Source organism: Mesoplodon mirus, assembly GCF_964341445.2.
Source record: "Mesoplodon mirus genome assembly, chromosome: X".
NCBI lineage: Eukaryota > Metazoa > Chordata > Mammalia > Artiodactyla > Ziphiidae > Mesoplodon > Mesoplodon mirus.
In genome coordinates, this window is record NC_138981.1 from 140,053,593 (window position 1) to 140,075,175 (window position 21,583).

At 41.1% G+C, this 21,583-nt stretch overlaps 1 protein-coding gene across 5 annotated transcripts in view; it reads left to right on the forward strand.

The window, feature by feature from the left end:
* The first annotated feature begins 2,303 nt into the window (after window positions 1-2,303).
* Window positions 2,304-21,583, forward strand: part of VBP1 (VHL binding protein 1) — a 30,934-nt gene continuing 11,654 nt past the window's right edge. Inside the window, exons 1-6 of one of the 5 annotated variants that reach the window (XM_082608982.1) lie at window positions 2,304-2,354; window positions 5,862-5,986; window positions 16,138-16,204; window positions 17,225-17,323; window positions 19,611-19,749; window positions 20,011-20,195. In XM_082608982.1, the coding sequence (XP_082465108.1) occupies window positions 5,880-5,986; window positions 16,138-16,204; window positions 17,225-17,323; window positions 19,611-19,749; window positions 20,011-20,174 (576 nt within the window). In that variant the 5' untranslated portion in view covers window positions 2,304-2,354; window positions 5,862-5,879 and the 3' untranslated portion in view covers window positions 20,175-20,195. Of the gene's footprint in view, window positions 2,438-2,700; window positions 2,869-5,861; window positions 5,987-16,137; window positions 16,205-17,224; window positions 17,324-19,610; window positions 19,750-20,010; window positions 21,380-21,583 lie in introns of those variants that run through there. The other 4 variants (XM_082608981.1, XM_082608980.1, XM_082608983.1 and 1 more) reach the window with 4 other exon arrangements.

Sequence of the window (21,583 nt, forward strand, 5' to 3'; positions counted from 1 at the left end):
TTTGGAGAAAATAGACATAAGACATCCTAACAAAATCAGTAATTCCAAATCATGAACACGGTATAACACTCAATTTCTTCAGGCATTCTTTAATTTCTCTCTATCGATTTGGGATTTTTAACAGTATCTAGCACTTTTCATTATATAACTACCAACTATTTCATGTTTTTTTTTTTTTTTTTTTTTTTTTTTTTGCGGGCCTCTAACTGTTGTGGCCTCTCCCGTTTTAGAGCACAAGCTCTGAACGCGCAGGCTCAGAGGCCATGGCTCACAAGCCCAGCCGCTCTGCGGCATGTGGGATGCTCCCGGACCGGGGCACGAACCCGTGTCCCCTGCATCGGCAGGCAGACTCTCAACCACTGTGCCACCAGGGAAGCCCTATTTCATGTTTTTTAATTCTAACATAATGGTATTATTTAATTTCATATTCTAAGTTTTTGTTACTACTATATAGAGGCTCCCACTGTCATCCACCGCCCGTATTCCAAGGCCTCAGCCCTGGCACCCTCTAGTCCTACTGCCCTGCCCAATTTCTCCATTCCTCAGGCACCAGCCATCTCCGCACCGCTCCAACCCCTACCCTCTCCCCAGTCCTCTAGCCCTGCCCCCTTCAACAGTTCTACAGCTCCCACCCCTCCCCTTCCTCTAGTCCAGCCCTCTTTCCAGTCCTCTAAACCGTCCGTCGGAGCCAGTCCTTCACCACTCAGTCCAGTTCAAAGCCCTGCCCACATTCCTCTGCTCTGCCCCTCTCCCCAGTCCTCCAACCCCCTACCTTCTCTCTAGTCCCCAAGGTCCTCACATCTCTCCAGTTCTACAGGTCCGTCCAACTGTTTTACTCTTCCAGCTCCAGCCTTTTCTGTAGTACTCCCCTCTCCCGGCACCCGTCCTCTAGCCCAGTCCTCTGTCCCACCCACCTTCCTCATTCCTTCAGCCCCTCCTCATTACCCAACCTCCGGCCCCACCTCCCTCATTCCTCAGGCCCTGTCATCTCCCAAGTTTTCCAGACCCTCCAGCTCCCCAGTCCTTTTGCCCCACCCCTCTCCCCCACTTTTGCGGTTTCATCCACTCCCTCTTCGCACTTCTTCAGCCTCGCCTAGTTTCCTCATTGCTTTAGCCCTACTGTGTGGTAAGTACTTATTAGGTATTCTACATACATAATCTCATTTAATCTTTACAACAGCCTTGTTGGTATGCGTTGTAATTCTCATTTTAAAATATGACTTACGTAGTGTCTTCACCTGTGCTTCTTTCCTACCCCGTATGTCACGGTTATAATATTGATTCTATTATCTTACCAATCATTCATTTTAAGTCCCTTTACTTGTCTGCAAACTAGGGGTGATATTAGGGACACTGAGCTGTGGGGTTTAAAGAACATGACTCAGTGATTTGCACATAGTTCATTTTTATTAAATGTTAATCACTATTATTATATATGTGTCCCCACTAAGTAAGGAAACTGACATTTATCCTTTATTCAGACAGGGCCTGTCTCATGGTAGGCTTTGTGTGAGTGGATGAAGCACCGGTGTACTGTGAAGCACTATAGTGCAGGCAAACGCAGGAACAAACACGGTGGTTAGATGTCAGAAAACACATAGAAGAATAATTACTTGCTTTCAAAGGGTTGTAGTGGTGGATGATCTTGGGGAATGCGTTGGGCCTAGAAGCATCAGAAGAGTTCTTAGGATTTTCTATGTACACTGTGAAGTTTTGAAAACGTTTGAGCTGGGGTGGTGAGAGTCTGATCATAGGTGGCTTTTGGTAAATTGTGACAAAATGGGCGGAGTGTTTATTAGGATGAAGTCACTGGGTCCACCCGGAAGCAGGCACAAGACAAGTCCCCTTCAAGGGCCAGGAAGCTCGTGAATATGGTGGGCCCAGAAAGACACCGAGACCCAGGCCCTGTGGTGGCGTCTAGATCCCGGATTTGCTTGAATCCGAGAAGGGATCGGGTCGCTTCGAAGGCTATTCTGGAGAGTGCTGCGTGTTCTGGGGAGGTAGTGGGGTCCGTTCCGGCTTGGTCCCCGATTGTCAGGGTCCTCCAGCCAGCCCACCCACAAAACCACCGGAATCCCTTTTCCCAGGACTAGGTATTGGCCCTCCCTGCAGAGCCACCTTCGCCTCGGCAGTCCTTCCACGCTTGTCACTCACCTGCGTGCAACCAATTAGAACCCACAGGTTGGGCGACTCGTCTGACGGGTAAGGGGCGGCTACTTCCCGTGAGCCAATGAATGTGCAGACTCACAAGCGAAGGGCGGGCCTGCCGTTGTGAGCGAGCCAATCACAGGCCCCCGGCTACAGGCAGCTCGACAGGCCGTTAGCGCGCGCTCGCTTCCCCAAGATGGCGACCGGTAAGGAGGGTTGTGGTTTGGGAGAAGTGGCCGGAGGGAATGGGCGGCGGCTCCACCTGGGGATTCCTGAGGCCGTTTTCGTGGTAAGAGACACGCTGGTGCTCGGTATCTTGACGCTACACTGTGGGCTACCCCTTCCTTCTTGGCCCCCAGCCCGGCCTTGGTTGTTGGGGGAAGGAATTGAGCTAAAGGACGGCGGAGAGAGCGCTCCGTCCGCTCTCCCCCTCCGTGCCAGGACCGACTGAGCTGTGTCAGGACCCGCCGGGGGGCGCGCGGTCCGAGAAGGCCCCGGAAGATTGGGGGGCGGGGCGCGGGGTGAAGGACTCAGTAGCCAGAGGGGGAGCGGGGCCGCTCTGAGGGACCGCCTCCCCGCCCCAGCCCAGCCCCGACGCGGGATTTCGACTCTACTTCCCGGAAAAACGGAGGCGGTGAGAAGCTTGAGAGTCAGCCTAGATGCCGGGGAGACCGATGCATAGATGGTGACGGAGTACAGTGAGCAGGCAGAGGAGCTCAGGTGTGAACATAGGAAATGGCACCTAGTATGTTGAAGGGCTGCGGTGGCCAGTTGCCTCGGAAGAAGGCGGAGGGCAACGTCGGACTGGGGAGACCTTGAAGGCCTTGTGTGGCCCGCTGGGCCCCTAAGGCTTTAGCCAGTCGGCCACGGGCGGTCACCAGAAGGTGTCTAAGTGAAGCCCCTGTGTAACCACATTTGCTTTTAGCTAAATGGTCTTAACAACTTAGAGAATAAATCGTGTGCAGTTGAGAGAGGAAGCAGGGAATGCATTGTTGGAGGCTTCACAGAACAGGGAGACCAACCCAAGGCCAAACAGAGGGAAACAAGTAGTGCTTTAAATCCTGTCCCCCCCGTAAGGCTGTTCTCGAAATAGTATTTGAATATTATTTGAATAATGAGAGGAAACCTGAGTGGCCTTCCAGGCCAGTATCGCCCATCTTTCTCCACTCAGTTCTGCCTGAACTACTATAAAATCTTAATGGAAATTTCTCAAGTTTCTCCATTTCTCAATATAGGTTTGTACCTATATTGCCTTGTCTCTACCTTTTTGTTTTTGGTATCTTCCAGCCTTCAAAAGACCCATTTCTTTTATTTATTCTTTTATTTACACCACTTTTATATACATTCTGTGCATATTTGCATTTGCTGATTCGGTTTTGTACTATTTTCTTCAGTTATTTTGTTTTTTTTCTCCCTGAGCCGTGCCATCTATTTCTTTCCACTCATCTCCCAGGTAGCTGTCAACAAGAGAGAAAATTTGTTGAGTACCGGGCACTTTCCTAATGCTTTTACAAAACTCTAAGAGGCAGATACTGTTATTCTCATTTTGTACATGTTGAAACAGAGGCACAGAGCCCTTGAGTAACTTGCTCCAAGTCACACAGGGTGTAAGTGAGTTACCCAGGCTTTGAACTTGGGCAATCTGTGGGGCTGCAGAGCTCTACTTCTATGCCATGCTCTGCTACTGGGAGGGAGGTTAGGTCATTATCTTGCTCCCTGTCATTTCTCCTGACGCTAGCACAGTACCTGACACACTGTATAAGCTCATAACTAAGTGTTGATTGAATTTCCATAGTGCCTTAAAATACCACACCCATGGTGCTCAGCAAGAGATGTCTTCAGAAATCTAATTCAGGAGGATAAACTTTATCAAAGGGCTTTATAAACTGTTATCTTAAAATGCATTTTCCCTAAAATGTCACAAGTTATTTTTTCTAGACCTTAAAATTTCTATCAATATGATATAATAAATAATCCAAATTTACATAAATATTTGTATGTTCCTAAACTAATTGGAATAACATGGTATTATAGAAAGAACAGTGGTTTCTAAATAGAACAAGGTTTGAATCATGCCTCTACTTCCCAGTTGCTGCTTAATCTTGAGCATATTACTTTACAATCTGAGCCTCCGTTTCTTTAACTGAAATAGGAGTAACAGTAGTTAGAGTTGCCCTGAGAAACAGAGACTGTACTTTCAGTATTGCAAGTAGATGCTTAATATATATTAGTTTCTGTGTTGACACTGTTTAAAAGTCACACCTTGCCTTTTCCCCATTCCCGCTGATGCAGTTATTTGTTTTCTTTCTCTGCTTTAATTGTCCCTTTCCCCCCTTGTCCATTTGTTGACCTCTCCATCTCTCAACACCTAGTTTAGATATGACCTCCCTGTAGTTTTGTTCACTTATACATATCTAATGTTGAACACTTATTAGCTGTTGTGTACTCTTCTAAGTATTTTACTCATTTAATCCCCTGTGAGGAAAAGGTACTTTTTTTCTTTTTACAGATGAGGAAATTGAGCCAAAGAGAAAGGTTAAATAACTTCCAAGGTCATCTAGTATGTGATGAAGCCAGCATTCAAACCAGGCAGCCCCTGTCTCTTAACCACAAACCTATGCTGCTGTAGTTAATTCTCCTTGCTAGAGTCTAAGCTTCTAATAACATGTGCTAAAAACTTTAACATTTCTCTTCCTACAGTGAGCCTTCTAGGAAGATGCTATCTCCATTTTATCTCCAGAATGCATTTATCTGCATTTTAACTGCATGCATTTCATCTCCATGCAGAACTCAGCCATTGCCTCAGCCTCATCTTTTCAATTTCTTTTACAGTCTCTAGCTTGATGGCTTCATAGTTCACTCCCTTGCTGTGTTTCTCTTCTTTTTTCTTCTTGCCTTGTTTCTGCTAAAATACTCCCTTATAGGTAGTAAGCATGGATAAGAATAATGATGTAGAGATCCCAGAAACTGTGAGATAATTGAATTTAACTTAGCTTCAATGAAGGACTAAAGTTCTTTAAACTACTAGAAGGCTGTTATAGAATCTCCTTAAAGTTTCCATATAGTTTCACTTAGTTCCTGATCCTTACCTAATTAACTAGCTTTTCTTCAAGGACCAGCATGTGCAGTATACATTAAAAAAATGCAGTTCAGTTTTATTGCTTTTCTTTTGCTTATTTATTCCTGTTATAAAAGATTGTTCAGTTTGCCTTTTAGGGTTACTTTATTTCAACCACTTGATACTCAAGGAAGCAGTTGTGACTTGTCTTGGGAACCTAATGATGATATTTAGCGTGATATCTGTGGCAGAACTTGTTGAGTTAAAAATTTCAGTAATAAAATCTATAATTTTGGCACACAGCCTGTTGAATCGTTTTGTGGCTAGGGCACATGACTAGGCAATGTGTTTGACTGTTGGTAATTTTCATATTTATTGCTAGTGCTGCATGGCGGATGTATAAAGCAGACAAGGTCATCTTTCTTTCCCTATATATAAATAAAAAGGAAGGTGGAAGAATAATAAATTAGCTACATAATGTATGTGCACTGTCTGAAATGGTCTCTAACTTTTTATAAATACTTTTTTAGTTAAAAACAAGCCTTTGGAGAAGAAGAAACACAAGCTCTTTTTATGTTTAAAAATAAAGCTAAAGCAGTCAAAAATCAGAGGTATGAATTCTAAAATTTGTAATGTATTCTTTTTGATATTAAAGGAAGATGTAGATTCCTTCATGAAACAGCCTGGGAATGAGACTGCAGATACAGTACTGAAGAAGCTGGATGAACAGTACCAGAAGTATAAGTTTATGGAGCTCAACCTTGCTCAAAAGAAAAGGAGGTAAGTGCAAAATTTCTAAGTTTTTAAAATTAATATTGTATAGCTTAAACTTTTAAAAGATCGAGGCATAATTTGCATACAGATAAAATGTCTATGCGTTGAATGTTCAGTTTGATGAGTTTTGATAAATGTATCCACTTCTGTAACCATTGCCCAGATCAATATATGGAACATTTCTGTTACCTCAGGAAGTTTCCTCCTGCCCCTTTCCGCCCAGCCCCGCACACTCCCAGAGACAACCACCGTTCTGATTATTTTCACCATAAATTAGTTTTGTCTGTTCTTGAACTTCATATAAATGGAAGCATATAGTAACTACTGTTTTACGTCAGGCTTATTACACTTAGTATAATGCTTTTTGAGAGTCATCCATGGTGTTGTGTGTATAAGTAAATTAGTTTCTTTTTAGTGCTGAGTCATTTTCCATTGTATGTGGATGTACCACATTTTTTGTCTATTTTATGTATTTGCTTGTCGATGGACATTTGGTTTGTTTCCCCATTTGGGTTTAAGACTTTGGGTGGACATATGTTTTCATTTCTCCTGGGTAATTATCCAAGGGGTAGAATTGCTGACTTGTATGGTAAGTGTATGTTTAATTTTATGAGAAACTGCCAGAAGTCCTCCTAGGTGGCTTTAGCATATTACACTGCCACCAGCAATGTATTGGGAGTTCCAGTTGTTCTTCATTCTCACCAGCACTTTGGTATTGTCAGTCTAAAGATGCTTTTGAAAACGTAATAGAATGAATATTGAAGTCCTTATGCCAAAGCTTCTAGGATCGTAACATCTTAAATGTCTAGTTCATTCTTTTCATTTTGCCGATGAGATGAGAAACCCACAGAAGTTGTGACTTTGCCAAGACTTCATAAGTGATAGGGCAGAAGTATTCTTGCTCTCGATCCTTTATTCCCCTGTATGTTCATAGTAGCTTACGAAATCAATTCACAGTAATAAATATCTACAGATACCTGCTATACACATGTGACAGCATTCTTCTGTCAGTTGAATGTTTATGGAATTCCTAATAGGTGCCAGATACTGTTTTGGGTGAAATAAGGTCCAGTATAGATGCTTTCAACAGGGTTATGGTCTAGGGGCATGATAGATATTTAAATAAGTACACAGAGTATAGCAGTCAAGGTGTTATGGTGCACAGTAATGAGTTAGCATAGGGGAATGGGAGAACTGAAGGGGGACAGAGGGATTCAGGGGAAACTTTCAAGAGAAGCAGATGGCTATGTAGAATTTTGAAGCCTGGTTATGAGTGGAAGCAGGCTCCAGTGAAGAAGGGTAGTCGGCGTGAGGGTACCACTTACGCAAAAATACAAAAGTTTGTTTTTAGAGGAGAATTCCCTGGTGGTCCAGTGGTTAGGACTCCGTGCTTTCACTGCCGAGGGTGCAGGTTCATTCCCTGGTCAGGGAACTAAGATCCCACAAGCCATGTGGCGCGACCAAAAAAAAAAGAAAAAAAACAAACCAAGAGTTTGTTTTTAGATATATTTTCTCATTTGATTTTGGTGACAACTGAGGAAATCTGAATAGGGCTAGGTGTTAGAGGATATGAAAAGTCATCAACATGGACAGATGAGGGGTGTTAATAGGAGAAAGGATAGAAAACACTATGAACATTATCTTTTCTTATTTGGGGAAAAAATGTGTGTGTGCACAGAAATACCTGGAAGAATTGACACTAATGTTATATTAACAGTGGTAATATTTGGGTGGTGGGAAATGGCATTTTTCTTATTTTGATTACCTGTATTCTTAATTTTCTGCAATGTACATTTACTGCTTTTATAATAAAGGTTGATTTTTATTTGAAAAAGAAGCATAAAGCCATTGGCTTTGAGGTCATTTGCATGGAGGTTACAGATAGAGAAGAAAATGGACCTCAGGACCAAGCCTTGGGGAATCAGAGGGAATCCATGTGTCAAAGTTACCTTGGTAACTCTGGTACTGTGGAGGCATGTGGGATGGCTCCCAGGTCTGAGCAACTGGAAGGGAGAGTTACCAACATCTGAGAAGACTGTGGGTAGAGCAGGTTTGGGGGAAGATCAGGAGGAGTTCAATTCTGGACACATTTGAGATGCCTTTTGGACATCCAGGTGGAGGTGTTAGGTAGACAGTTAAATATATGAATATGAATTTTGGGAGCGATCTGGGCTGACGATAAAAATTTGGGAGTCATTTAAAGCCAGGGGACTGAATGAGGTCCATCACCAAGAGAGTGCATGCAAATGAAGAGAAGATCAAAGATCTGGACATTGCAACAGTAAGAAGTTAGGGAGAAGAGGGAACACCAGCAAAAAAGACTGAAAAGAAGCTTTAAGTGAGGTCAGGAAAACTGGGAGATCATGGGGTTCTGGAAGCCTAGCTAAGGAAGTGTATCATGGAAGAGGGAATGATCACCTGTGTCAAATGCTGCAGATAGCTCACCCAAGTGGGATAAGGACTGAGAATGGACTTGGACTTAGCAAAGTGGAAGTCATTGGTGTTCTGGATGGGAACAGTGTTGGCCCAGTGGTTCAAAGGAGAATGATGGAGACAGCAAATGTGGAAAACTTTTTTGAAGAGTTTTATTCATTTAATAATGGGTTGGTTGTCTTTTTTTTTGTAGGAATTCTTTATATATTGGATACTAGTCCTTTTAGGTTATATGTGAGAAATTTTTCTTGCTTTTGTAATTTGTCTTTTTTTCCCCCTTATGATTTATTTTGATGAGTAGTTCTTAATGTAAATGTTTTAAGTCAGAAGTTCTCTTAATAGTTAATGCTTTTTGTGTATTGTTTAAGAAATCCTATTTTGTATTCCATGTTCAAAAAGACATACTCCTAAGTGTTCTTCTAAAAGTCTTAAATTTTTTCATTTTCATATCTAACTTCTTAATCCATCGGAAGTTTATTTTTATGTGTGGTATATGGTAGGCTTCCAATTTCTTTTTTTAAATGGAAGCACTGTGGATATACTGTTTGAGTCATCACCCTTTATTTTTAATGTAGTTTGATTTAAGAATTTTTCCTTAATGGTTAGTGCTTTTTGTGTCCTATTTAAGAAATATCCCAAGTTCATGAAGATATTCTCTTAATGTTTTATTCTCAAAGCTTTATTGTTTTATCTTTCACATTTAGATTCATAATCTATGGGTTATTCAGAAGTATGTTGCTAAATTTCAAAGCAATTGTGGGATTTTCAAGCATGTTTCTTTGCCCTTTCTGTTTATTATAAGTTGATAGTTGTATGTGCAGTCTTGTTCATAGTCAGGTTTTTCTTTTTGTTTTTTTTCTTTTCTTTTCTTTTCTTTTTGGCAACACTGCTTCATAGGTTTGTGTATTGTTTCTCCATTAAGAGGCAGATAGTATCTAGTTGTTTCTTAGAATGATACTGAATTCCTAGATCCATTAATTATGAGTTGCAAAATGATGATGTTCTAATTCAGTTATTTATTTTTATTTATTAATAAGCTGGCATATTTCTATAAAGAGAAATGTCCATTCATGTATTCTTTGGTAAAAAGTGGCTGCAGGAAATCAGCTCACCTGTCACTTTGTTCCCTTGCAGGAATAGCCCTGTAGCTCCTATCACCTCAACAGCTCTCTGCTACGTGAACAATTAGAGGGGCAAGTGCTAGTCTGCTGCCAGCTTAACCTGAAACAATTTCTATCCTTTTTTTTAAAGCTTTTTAGTCTATTCTATTAGGTGCATGCAATTTGAGAATTACGAAGTCTTCTTGGTGAATTTAACCCTATGTAAAATAATGCTTATTGTTTTAGTCAGTTTTGTTGGACACTTAGAGCTACTCCGGCTTTCTTTCGGCTAACACTTAAAAAAAATTTCTATTAGAGTGCAGTTGATTTACAATGTGTTAGTTTCAGGTGTACAGTAAAGTGAGTCAGTTATACACATACATATATCCATTCTTTTTTAGATTCTTTTCCCATATAGGTCATTACAGAGTATTGAGTAGAGTTCCCTGTGCTATACAGTAGATTCTTATTAGTTATCTATTTTATGTATAGTAGTGTGTATGTCAATCCCAAGCTCCCAATTTATCCCTCCCTGCTTCCCCCTCTGGTAACCATAAGTTTGTTTTCTACATCTGTGACTCGTATTTCTGTTTTCTAAATAAGTTCATTTGTACCATTTTTTTTAGATTCCACATACAAGCAATATCATATGATATTTGTCTTTCTGTCTGAGTTACTTCGCTCAGTATGACAATCTCTGGGTCCATCCATGTTGCTGCAAATGGCATTATTTCGTTCTTTTTTATGGCTGAGTAATATTCCATTGTATACACGTAACACGTCTTCTTTATCGATTCATCTGTCGATGGACATTTAGGTTGCTTCCATGTCTTGGCTATTGTAAATAGTGCTACAGTGAACAGTGGGGTGCATGTATCTTTCTGAATTACAGTTTTTTCCAGATATATACCCAGGAGTGGTGGCTAACATTTTCCTCGTGTATTTTTTCCAATCCCTTTTCTTTCAACTTATTTCTTATTTATATTTAAGGGTATTCCATGTAAACAACATATGGTTATTATTTTAAATCTTTTTAGATAAACTAATTTTTCTTTTTGGATACTTTCAAGATTGTCATCTCTTTTGTTTTATCTGACTATGATGATTTTTTGTGTGTGTGTGGTACACGGGCCTCTCACTGTTGTGGCCTCTCCTGTTGCGGAGCACAGGCTCCGGACACGCAGGCTCAGCGGCCATGGCTCACAGGCCTAGCTGCTCTGCGGCATGTGGGATCTTCCCGGACCTGGGCACGAACCCGCGTCCCCTGCATCAGCAGGCAGACTCTCAACCACTGCGCCACCAGGGAAGCCCTGTGAGGATATCTTTCTTAAATTCTTCCTTAACTAACTATATGTCAGATTCCTGTAACCATGGATACCTGTGTGGATTGCTTTTATCTATAGAGGATTTTGCTTTTGCAGGAGCTGTGGGTCTTCATCAGCCTTGGACTGCTTGAGCCCTGTTCCAAGTTCTTGCACTTAATATGTGAGCTCCCCCGTTGAGCTGAGCATCAGGGGCCCAGGCTCAGGTCTATAGTTGGTATTGTCACCTGCCTTGAGATGCCTGCTTTTCTCTAGTCCTCACTGCTCAACTCAAAGCCTTTTCCATTTTTATTCCCTTTTATTTTTTCTGAAAGTTCCCTCACCTCTGATACCAGCTGTGCAACAAAAACTGTTTCTGTGCTTGACTGAGTTGTTTTGCAGCAGACGGCTGTGTAGTTTGGATACTAACCTTTTCTTTACAGGTGTTGTAAATCTTTTGTTGCAGCCTGTCATTTAACTTTTACCTTCAGCTGTTTAGGAAGCAGTAGCATAGCACAGGGAGATCGGCTTGGTGCTTGGCCATGACCTAGAGGGGTGGGACAGGGAGGGTGGGAGCAAGGCTCAAGAGGGAGGGGATATGGGGACATGTGTATGCATATGGCTGATTCACTTTGTTATACAGCAGAAACTGACACAGTATTGTGAAGCAATTATACTCCAATAAAGATCTATTTAAAAAAATACATAAAGTAATTATTGATAGGTATATAAAAAGTTATTTAGTATTTCATTCTCTTGTGGTGAACTCTTTAACACATGAATTATATGTGCTTTATCTTTCTCTAACTGGAAATTTTGTGATTATCATTTTTTCTGTCATCTGTTAATTTTTTTCCTTCTCTCCTTCTGGGATTCCTGTTAATATGGATGTTGACTCTTCTAATTCTGCCTTCCCTGTCTCTTTATTATTTCCTGTCTTCTGCTATTTTGGTAATTTCTCTTTTGGCAATTAAATGGATGTCTGTGAGTTCCTTATTTCAACCATTACACTTTTTATACCTAGTATTTTTGGTTGGTTCTTCTTATAGCTACTTGTTTATTCTTCATATTACCAATATCCTGTCTTTTCTCTTTGAAGTATTTTTAAATACTCACTGTATAATCTTGTAGAATTTGATTTTGTTTCATCTGGTACAGGTTGTCGAATTTATTGTTTTTATTTTATTTTGTAGTTGAGTTTATCAGATTACCATTTTTTTCCCCATCAGCTCATGTTCCCTCAGGGTTATCAGTTCCTTTGGCCATTAATGTGTATGGGAACAGGAGTAATTCAAGTCCCCCATGGTGGGCAGGGTTTACACTCTGCAGCACAGCCATTGGACAAATGCTGTTTCTCCCCTACCAGGTGCCTCAGCCTCTGGGATATTCTTTCCGTTCCTTTGTCTTTGGCTGTTTTCACTGGCATCTCCCCTGGGAGGGGGAGTGGGCAAGGGGAACTGCTGGGGGCCAGTACCTGTATTCTCAGCTCCTCAGCCTGACCTTCTCCCTGCCTTTGGCCAATTCTGTTTTTCTGCCCTGTAGCAGTGATGGGGTAGGTAATGTGATTCACCCACAGCAATTTAGAGGGAGGAAAAACACCTAAAAAGTTACCCTTTAGCCCTAAATTCCCCCTTTGAAGACTTGATCCACTTCCCTTCTAAGCTGCTGTCTTCCCTCTCACTTCCCTACCCACTCCCAGGACCTAGAGTTTTCCATTGTTCATAGAATAACAAAGATCTAGAACTGATCCAAGAGTCTGTTGATAGGAAGTGGATAAACAAGTTGTGTTATATTTTTAAATGGGTATTACACAGCAGTGAAAATGAATGAACAAATCTTAGGAACTTAATTGAGTTATAAAGCAAAACCCCAGAAAAATGCATACAACATGAGACCATTTGTATTAACCTAAGAAACTAGCAAATAATATATTGTTCAGGGATACACATAAATGTGATGAAACTATTTGAAAAAGTAAAAAAGGGACTGTAAACACACAGTTCAGGAGAGCTGCTATCTTTTGGGACAGAGCAGGGTGGGGAGGATGTATTGCTCAGACTTGCACAGTGGCCTGCGCTCTACAGCTCATGAGCCACAGCTACAGAGCCTGTGTGCCTAGAGCCCGTGCTCCGCAACAAGAGAAGCCACCACAATGAGAAGCCCATGCACTGCAACGAAGAGTAGCCCCGGCTCGCCGCAACTAGAGAAAGCCCGTGCGCAGCAATGAAGACCCAACTCAGCCATAAATCAATCTGTCAGTCAATCATATACATGACCAAAAAACTTGATCTGAACATACTAATGTTATATGTGTATCAGATATTTTATAAATGATTGCATGTAGATCTTTCTAGCATTTACTTATATCAACATATACAAAAATAAGCAAAATTGAGAGATCTATGACATCCATATTGAATTGTAAAGAGTTCACAGAACATTAGCCTTCAAACTATGCTTTAAAAAAAAATCAGTGCTAAGGGTGTGTTTCTCAATTCTTCACTGGGCTGTACTACCAGATAGTGATACTATTTTTTAAGCAGCAGGCTTATCTGACATATTTGCTGGGTCAGTAGCACACGCTGTAATAAAGTTTGCCATGCTAACCTTCTTCACACATGATGTGACTTCCTTTATATAATTCAGGAAGTACATTTTCATTATCATATTTAAATTTTGTTTACATGCTGATCTCTAATAATATTTTGTTAAATGTATTCTGAAAGAACCACAGCTTTGTTTTTGTATCCTTAGTCTGTTTTCTTACAGATTACATTGTGATTTGACAGGACTCCCAGAACTGTTTTGCACATTTTTCCATGCAAAACACTTTAAAGCCTTGGGCAACTTTAATCCAAAAAAAGAGCTAAAAATGTTTCATTCTTTCTTCTCTAAGTTTGACTTTGAGTGTTTTCAGCATATTTTTTTTTTTTTTTTTTCTTTTTGCGGTATGCGGGCCTCTCACTGTTGTGGCCTCTCCCGTTGCGGAGCACAGGCTCCGGATGCGCAGGCCCAGCGGCCATGGCTCACGGGCCCAGCCGCTCCGCGGCATATGGGATCCTCCCAGACCGGGGCACGAACCCGTATCCCCTGCATCGGCAGGCGGACTCTCAACCACTGCGCCACCAGGGAGGCCCTTCAGCATATTTTTATCTCTTATTTTCTTGTCAGTGAGATTGATTTCATTTGGGAATTAGTTGCTAGTAGTTTTTAAAAATTATTTTTAATACGCTTTATTTTTTAGGCCAGTTTTAGTTTCATAGCAAACTTGAGCAGAAGATACAGAGATTTCCTGTATAGCCCCTGCCCCCCAACACACACATAGCCTCCCCATTATCAACACCCTTCACTGGAGTGGAACATTTGTTACAATTGATGAGCCAAGACTGATATGTTATTATTAACTAAAGTCCATAGTTTACATTAGTGTTCACCCTTGTGTTGTACATTCTATGGGTTTGGACACATGCATGATGTCATGTATCCACCATTATAGCATCATACAGAGTAGTTTCACTGCCCTAAGAATGCTTTGTGCTCAGCATGTTCATCCCTCCCTCCCCCTCCTAACCCCCTGGCAACCACTGATCCTTTTACTGTCTCCATAGTTTTGTCTTTTCCAGAGTGTCTTATAGCTGGAATCATACAGTCTGCAGCCTTTTCAGGTTGGCGTCCTTCACTTAGTCATATGCATTCAAGGTTCCTCCATGGCTTTTCGTGGCTTGATAGATCATTTCTTGTTAGCAGTGAATACTATTCCATTGTCTGGATGGACCACAGTTTATTTCTCCATTTGCCTACCAAGGTCAACTTGGTTGCTTCCAAGTTTTGGCAATTATGAATAAAACTTCCATAAGCATTTGTGTGCAGTTTTTGTGTGGACCTAAGTTTTCAGCTCCTTTGAGTAAATACCAAGGAGCATGATTGCTGTACCATATGGTAAGAGTATTTTTATTTTGTAAGAACCTGACATACTGTCTTCCAAAGTGGCTGTTGCTCCACATCCTCACCAACATCCAGACTTGTCAGTATTCTGGATTTTGGCCATTGTAATAGGTGTGTAGTGGTATCTTGTTGTTTTAATTTGCAATCCTCTGATGACATATGATGTGGAGCATCTTTTCATATGCTTATTTACCATGTGTATATCTTTGGTAGGGTATCTGTTAAAGGCTTTGGTCCATTTTTTTAATCCAATTGTTCATTTTCTTATTGTTGAGTTTTGAGAATTCCTTGGGTATTTTGGATACCAGTCCTTTATCAAATGTGTCTTTTGCAAATATTTTCCCACAGTCTGTGGCTTGTCTTTTTCTCTTGACAGGGTCTTGTGCAGAGTGGAAGTTGTTAATTTTAATAAAGTCCAGATGTCAATTATTTCTTTCATGGATTGTGCCTTTGGTGTTGTATCTTAAAAATCATCACCATACCCAAGGTCATTTAGGTTTTCTTCTGTGTTATCTTCTAGGAGCTTTATAGTTTTGCATTGTACCTTTAGGTATGTGATTCATGTGAACTTAAGTTTTGTGAAATGTGTAGCGTCTGTGTCTAGATTCATTATTTTATGTGTGGATGTCCAGTTGTTCCAGGCTAGTTGTTTTTCTAGTAGCTATAATATAACTTGCCTGTTGAGTCTGATCAGTCTCATCATGTCCATCGTTTTCTTAAATTTTTTCTTGTGTTCAAACAGTGATCCACTTATAATTTTAAGAATAGTTGTTACCTAACTTGAAAAGAAAGTATTTTTCAACATAAAAGTTAAAGAAAAATTACCCAAAGCTTAAAAGAATCGCATAGTTGTACTATATTTTACTGTGGTGTGTTAGGCATTCAAGTGCTTTTACAGTGTGGGAAGCGCAGGCCCTGAGAAGCTGTCCCTGCACTTGCTGGCGCTGAGCTGCCTATGACTGAGGGAGTTGGTGGTTTTCAATTTAGAATATAATCTTTGAATGCATGTTATTTTAAAAATGAGTATTTAAAGTGCAATTCTAATTAAATGTAGAACCTCTGAATCAACCTCTGTGGAATATGATTTTCTCTAGAAATGTTAACTAATAATGGGGGGTTTGACGTATAGAATAGGACTCTGTGCACAGTAGTCATTCCGTAAATATTTGCTATTATATCTAAATATTTTAATAAATATTTATGTCTGAAATATCTTAAATATTTTAATAAACAAAATTTATTAACTATCTTACAGATAAAATATCTTAAATATTTCATATTTATAAATTGTCCTCAAAACATATCAGTAGAAAATGCAAAGCTAGTAAGACTGTGTACTGGTGCCAAATACTAAGTTAACCTGTTTTCTTATTCACAGGCTAAAAGGTCAGATTCCTGAAATTAAGCAGACTTTAGAAATTCTAAAGTACATGCAGAAGAAAAAAGTAAGTGCATTTCTCTTTGTAAACATGAGCAAACCAGGATACTTCAGCAGAGACATGTGTTCCTTGACTCCTTGGTCACTGGTATTTGAACCAGTCCTGAGCACGTGTACTGATGTCACAGACAGTGAGACATGTGGCTTTCCACCAAAAGTCAGGTTTAATTCTAGGACCCACACTTCTTGGGGGTATTTTACTTATATGTAGTATTTGCAGAACTTAAATGCAATTTGAAATTATTTTAAGTACAAAAAGAAGATGTCATTTTGAGGTAGCAGCATCTAATAGTTTTTGTTGTTGTTATTGTTATTGTTCTCTCTAAGAATAAGGAGTGAGTCCAGTACTTATAGAGCTGGAAAGAATTTTAGAAATGACGTTTCAGGTTCTCATTTCACAGCTGAGGCAACATTTGCAAAGAGGTTACACTTGACCACTGTTACATAGCTAGTTACTGGCAGAACTGGATTTGAGAATCTTCCGAGTCCTCATCCAGTATTTGTTACATGAGCAGGCTGTAAAGATTAAATGTCATAAGTATATTGTATTTAAAATATTATGTGTATGTGTATGTATATATGATTTATTACTTGACTGGTAGAATAACTACATTTCTAGTATGTTTTTTATGTCATGAACCTAATAAGAGGCTTCAGAAAACTGGTTGTTGAGCATGAAGCACTGATGAAGTAATAATAGATAGTGCTTGTCTAGTGCTTACTCTGTGCCAGGCACTGGGTGTCTGTGTGTGTGGGGAGGGGTGTGAGACTGGGGTGTGTGTGTGTGGGGGGGTGTGAGTGTGTGAGAACTCTGCTTGCCACAGCCTTTAGAGCTATAGTAAGTAGCTGAGCGAGAACGCACAAGCCTCCCTGCCCATCCGTCTGGCTCCAGCATTCGTTTCTTTACCACTCTACTTAGTCTGTGTGATAGGACTGTTTTAAATGGCTTAGGTTCAGCTCTGTGATCTCTTCCTTATAACCTTGGTGTGAAAATGGACTGTTTGCAGTACTGTCATTTTTTTTGAAGGAGTCCACCAATTCCCTGGAGACCAGATTCTTACTGGCAGATAACCTGTATTGCAAAGCTTCAGTTCCTCCTACCGATAAAGTGTGTCTGTGGTTGGGGGTAAGTAAATGTAATAGCCACAGCTTCCTTGGCTGACATTTGTAAAGCATTATTGTTGAAGCTGTGGAAGGAATGAAGGGGTGGCATTCAGGGCGATCGGGAGTGTGAGGAAGATTGCCGCAGAAACGTGCTCGAGTCTCCCCCATCAAAACAAAACGGACCAAACCCTGCTTCCCCTCCAACTAATGCTTTAATCTCTTAAATGTAACAAAAGGTGCTGTTGAACCTTAGATAGATGTTTCTTCATCATCAGATTTTGTTAGTTCTAGAAAGATCTCTCTAAATTTGAGGGGCAAGGATTATTACAAAAACCTTGAGGTTAGAACCCATTTTTTAAAATCATATATTCCAACTGTGATGATTTCAGAGACCTTCTCTGTGATTTTTTCCTATTTTACTCCTCTCAGTCGCATGATCGACCAGCCAAGCCATCCCTGACTGTCCAGCTAGCTATCCATAGGTCTTGTTACCTCAGGCAAGTTCCCATACAAAGCAGCCAGTCACGACTGCTCTCAGCTCTCCCAACTGGGAGGATTTCCGCTTGCTATCCTGTAGAGTCATCCCTGAGAGGCAGTCTCGTGCCATGAAAGATAGGCGGATTCGTACATGGAAACTCACTTCTCTGTCCCTTAGTTCCTTCTCCTGATTTCTGTTAACTGTAATCTTTTCAGAGTTTGTACATTTATTTCTACAAGCATAATCCCTGTACTTGTTTAGTTTTAGTTCTGTAAATGGAACAGCTATCCACCCAGTAGCCCAAATCCTAAGGGTTGTTGTCCTTTGTTTCTCTTTCCCTTGGCACACATTTAATCAGCAAGTGGGGATAAGATGATTTCATAAACTAGACTGGGACAACAGGGAGCTCTCGAGAGAGAGAATTACGGCTGGAGCCCACCTTACACGAGGGTGAATTCCAAGTGGATCACATTTGAAATGTGTGATGAAATACTGACACCATCAAAATTGTATGCCAAGTCACAGATAACTTATTTGGAGCCCTGAAATAAGGATTGGTTTTTCAGGCCTCAAAACTCAGAAACCATGAGCAAAGTCAAAAGACAATCAACAGGAAAAATATTTGTAACTCATATCACAGGCAAAGGACTAACAGGTTTGCAGGGCGACTTGCAGTTGTGTTTTGGGCATGTCAGTCTTGAGGTGACTATTAGACCATCAAATAGAGAGGCTGATCAGGCAGTATTTGAGGGGTGAATCAACTAAGGAGATATACTTGGCACAGGGTACTTCCTGAATGAATGATTGATGTTTTTTGACATGAATGAAGTGTTTTTAAATGTATTCGATTTTCTCTTGTTAAAAGTAAGCAAAATGTAGAAACTTTCTGGAAAAGAAAAAGTAATAAGAAGCATCAGTCATTGAGAAATGAGATTGTGGGTCTGGGTTTAGAGAGGCATTTACTCTGCACTGAATATTTTTAGTCCTATCTGAATTTTTATGCAGTTTTCTAATTATCATGGATTTGCATATTCAGTCAATAAGAATGTAGCACCTACTTTGTGCTAAGCACTTTCATGTTGTCTCATTTAATTCTTCCAACAATCCTTTGAGTAATTTTTAAATTCCATTTGCCAGATAAGGAAAGTGGTTCAGGATATGCCCGGTGTTAAGTCAGGTGCTAGGAGTATGGTTCCCCCTGTGTCAGCATTTACCCTGGAGGTAGGAAGGGGGCAGTAAAAGCCAGCTGTTTCTCTCAATGGATCAAATGTAGATAATATGTATGTTTTTGAAAACTTTTGGTATCTTAAGCTCAGAAACAACTATTTCAGTTGATCTGAATGTAATACTGTTTGGTGTCACAATAGAGCTAGTAGAAAGATAGGATTTGGTAACTAAAGAGACTGGTTCTTATGGTAATTCTTCCATTTATGTAGTATCCCGGAAAGCGTAGGTAACCTGACCTCTCGGAGCCTCTGTTTTCTTAACTGTAGAGAAGGTAACTTGCCTCACCAGGGTTGTTATGATGAGTAAATGATAAAATGTATGTGAATATATTCTCTAACCCAGGGGTCAGTAAATATTCTGTTAAGGGCCAGAGAGTAAATCTTTTTGGTTTTGCAGACCACACGGTCTCTGTCACAAGTAGTACTTAGCTTTGCCACTGTAGCATGCAAATCTAAGTGAATAAAGAATGGCTGGGTTTCAATAAAACTTAGGACAAAAGACAGCCGGCCAGATTTGGCCCAAGGGCTGTAGTTTGCCACCCCCTGTTCTAATCTGTAATGCACTGGGTAAATGTTCGGACGTTGTCATGCTTTTCTCTCTTCAGGCGAATGTAATGCTTGAATATGATATTGATGAAGCTCAGGCATTGTTGGAAAAGAATTTATCGACTGCCACAAAGAATCTTGATTCTCTTGAGGAAGACCTGGACTTTCTTCGAGATCAATTTACTACCACAGAAGTCAGTATCCTTACCTAAAAAAAGGCAAGGGGGGAAAGGAGAAAGATGCTTTCAACGTTCTTACATGCATTGCTTTAATGAAAAGAATGCCCTTATTCTTAGACTGATGTTAAGTTGCAGATTTTATGAGAGTAGTAAATGACATACTTGGAACTAATATTTAATAACTTTATAGATAGACTAATCTGAATTTAAAGTGTGAAAGTGTGGAAACAGCAAAGTCGATTTAGAAAATGAGTATTTTTCTTTCAAATATTTTCCCAAGACATCTTCATAGCTAGTCAAGTAGTGTATTTATCAAGGGTCTCCTGTGTTCCTGCAACTGTGCTAAGCTGTATGGGGCACGGGCTGGTGAGAGGATCAGTGCAAAACAAGAAGAGTGGCGAAGTCTTGCTCTGTTACAGCTGCACATGTGAACCTGCTGAATGATCGTCTCACAGCAAAATATAAGTAAGTTCACTTCATGTACTCAACACCAAGGCAGTTTAAAGTTAGGGAAAGATAGGTGTGGGCTGGAATTAGTTCAGAGCAGGCTTTGAGAAGATAGGACTGAGACTGTATTTAAGGCAGAGAGAACAGGCAGCGGCAGGTATTCTGCTCGAGGGGGAGGGCTCGCATGTTGACCCAGCTGCTCAGCCCTGCACAGTCACCCAGCACAGAAACGTGGGAGTTGACCTTCGCTCCTCTCTCTTTCATCACCAGAAGCCGACTAATCACCAGATTCTTGTCAGCTTTCCCTTGTAAATCTCTCTGTCCATTGCTGTTACTCTCATTTTGGCCTTCTAGAAGCTAGACTCAGTAGTTTTCTAGTTTGGTTTCCTCACATCTGTCCTTTACACTGTCTCCACCATGAATTCACTGAGTCACACTTCTTTTTATTCCTCTGGTTATAATGCTTCAGTGTTCTTTGTTACATGTAAGGATGCACATGGGCACCCTGTGAGGTGCTTCCTGCCAGTCTTACCTCCTGCCACTGACTGCTTCCTGCCTTGGCCCTCTCCCAGTGCACCCAAGTTCCAAATAACCCTGATCGGTTTTTCTCAGTCCCCAAATGTGCTGTGTCCTTTGTCCACACTTGTTTCCTCCTATCTAGACTCATTTCCCCCTGTTTACCTGGGTTCCTCTGTTTTATCTTTCATATGTCGGCTCAAGCAGCAGAACATTTCTGGACATTTTCCAGTCCTCTCAGGGTGTTTTGTTGTTCCTCTGTGCTCCCGGTGAACTTTGCACGTAGTGCTTTATTTTTCATGCCAGACTGGGAGCTCTTCAAGTGTAGGAGCTCCACTTTCTCTCTCTCCTCCACAGCACGTAGCACATGACAGGTGTTGAGTGGTTGGTGAGGGAAGGCAGGCCTGTTTGAGGCCTAGAGCAGCAGTTGGCACGTGACTGGTAATGTGGAGACTTCATTCAGACAAAAAAAAAGCCCAAAACTATAACATTCCCAGAAGATAACATTGGAGAAAACCTAGATGACCTTTAGTACAATGGTGGCGTTTTGGATATACCACCAAAGGCATGATCCATGAAACAAGTAACTGATATGTGAAGGCCTACGCAGGGTGGTGTTTGTGGAAAGGAAAAGATATATAGATGCTTAATAAATTGGGTGAGTGTCCTGTTAGCCAAACAGAGGGTAAGAGATAAAGTGATTAGGGCTTCCCTGGTGGCGCAGTGGTTGAGAGTCCGCCTGCCGATGCAGGGGACACGGGTTCGTGCCCCGGTCCGGGAAGATCCCACATGCCGCGGAGCGGCTGGGCCTGTGAGCCATGGCTGCTGGGCCTGCGCGTCTGGAGTCTGTGCTCTGCAACGGGAGAGGCCACGACAGTGAGAGGCCCACG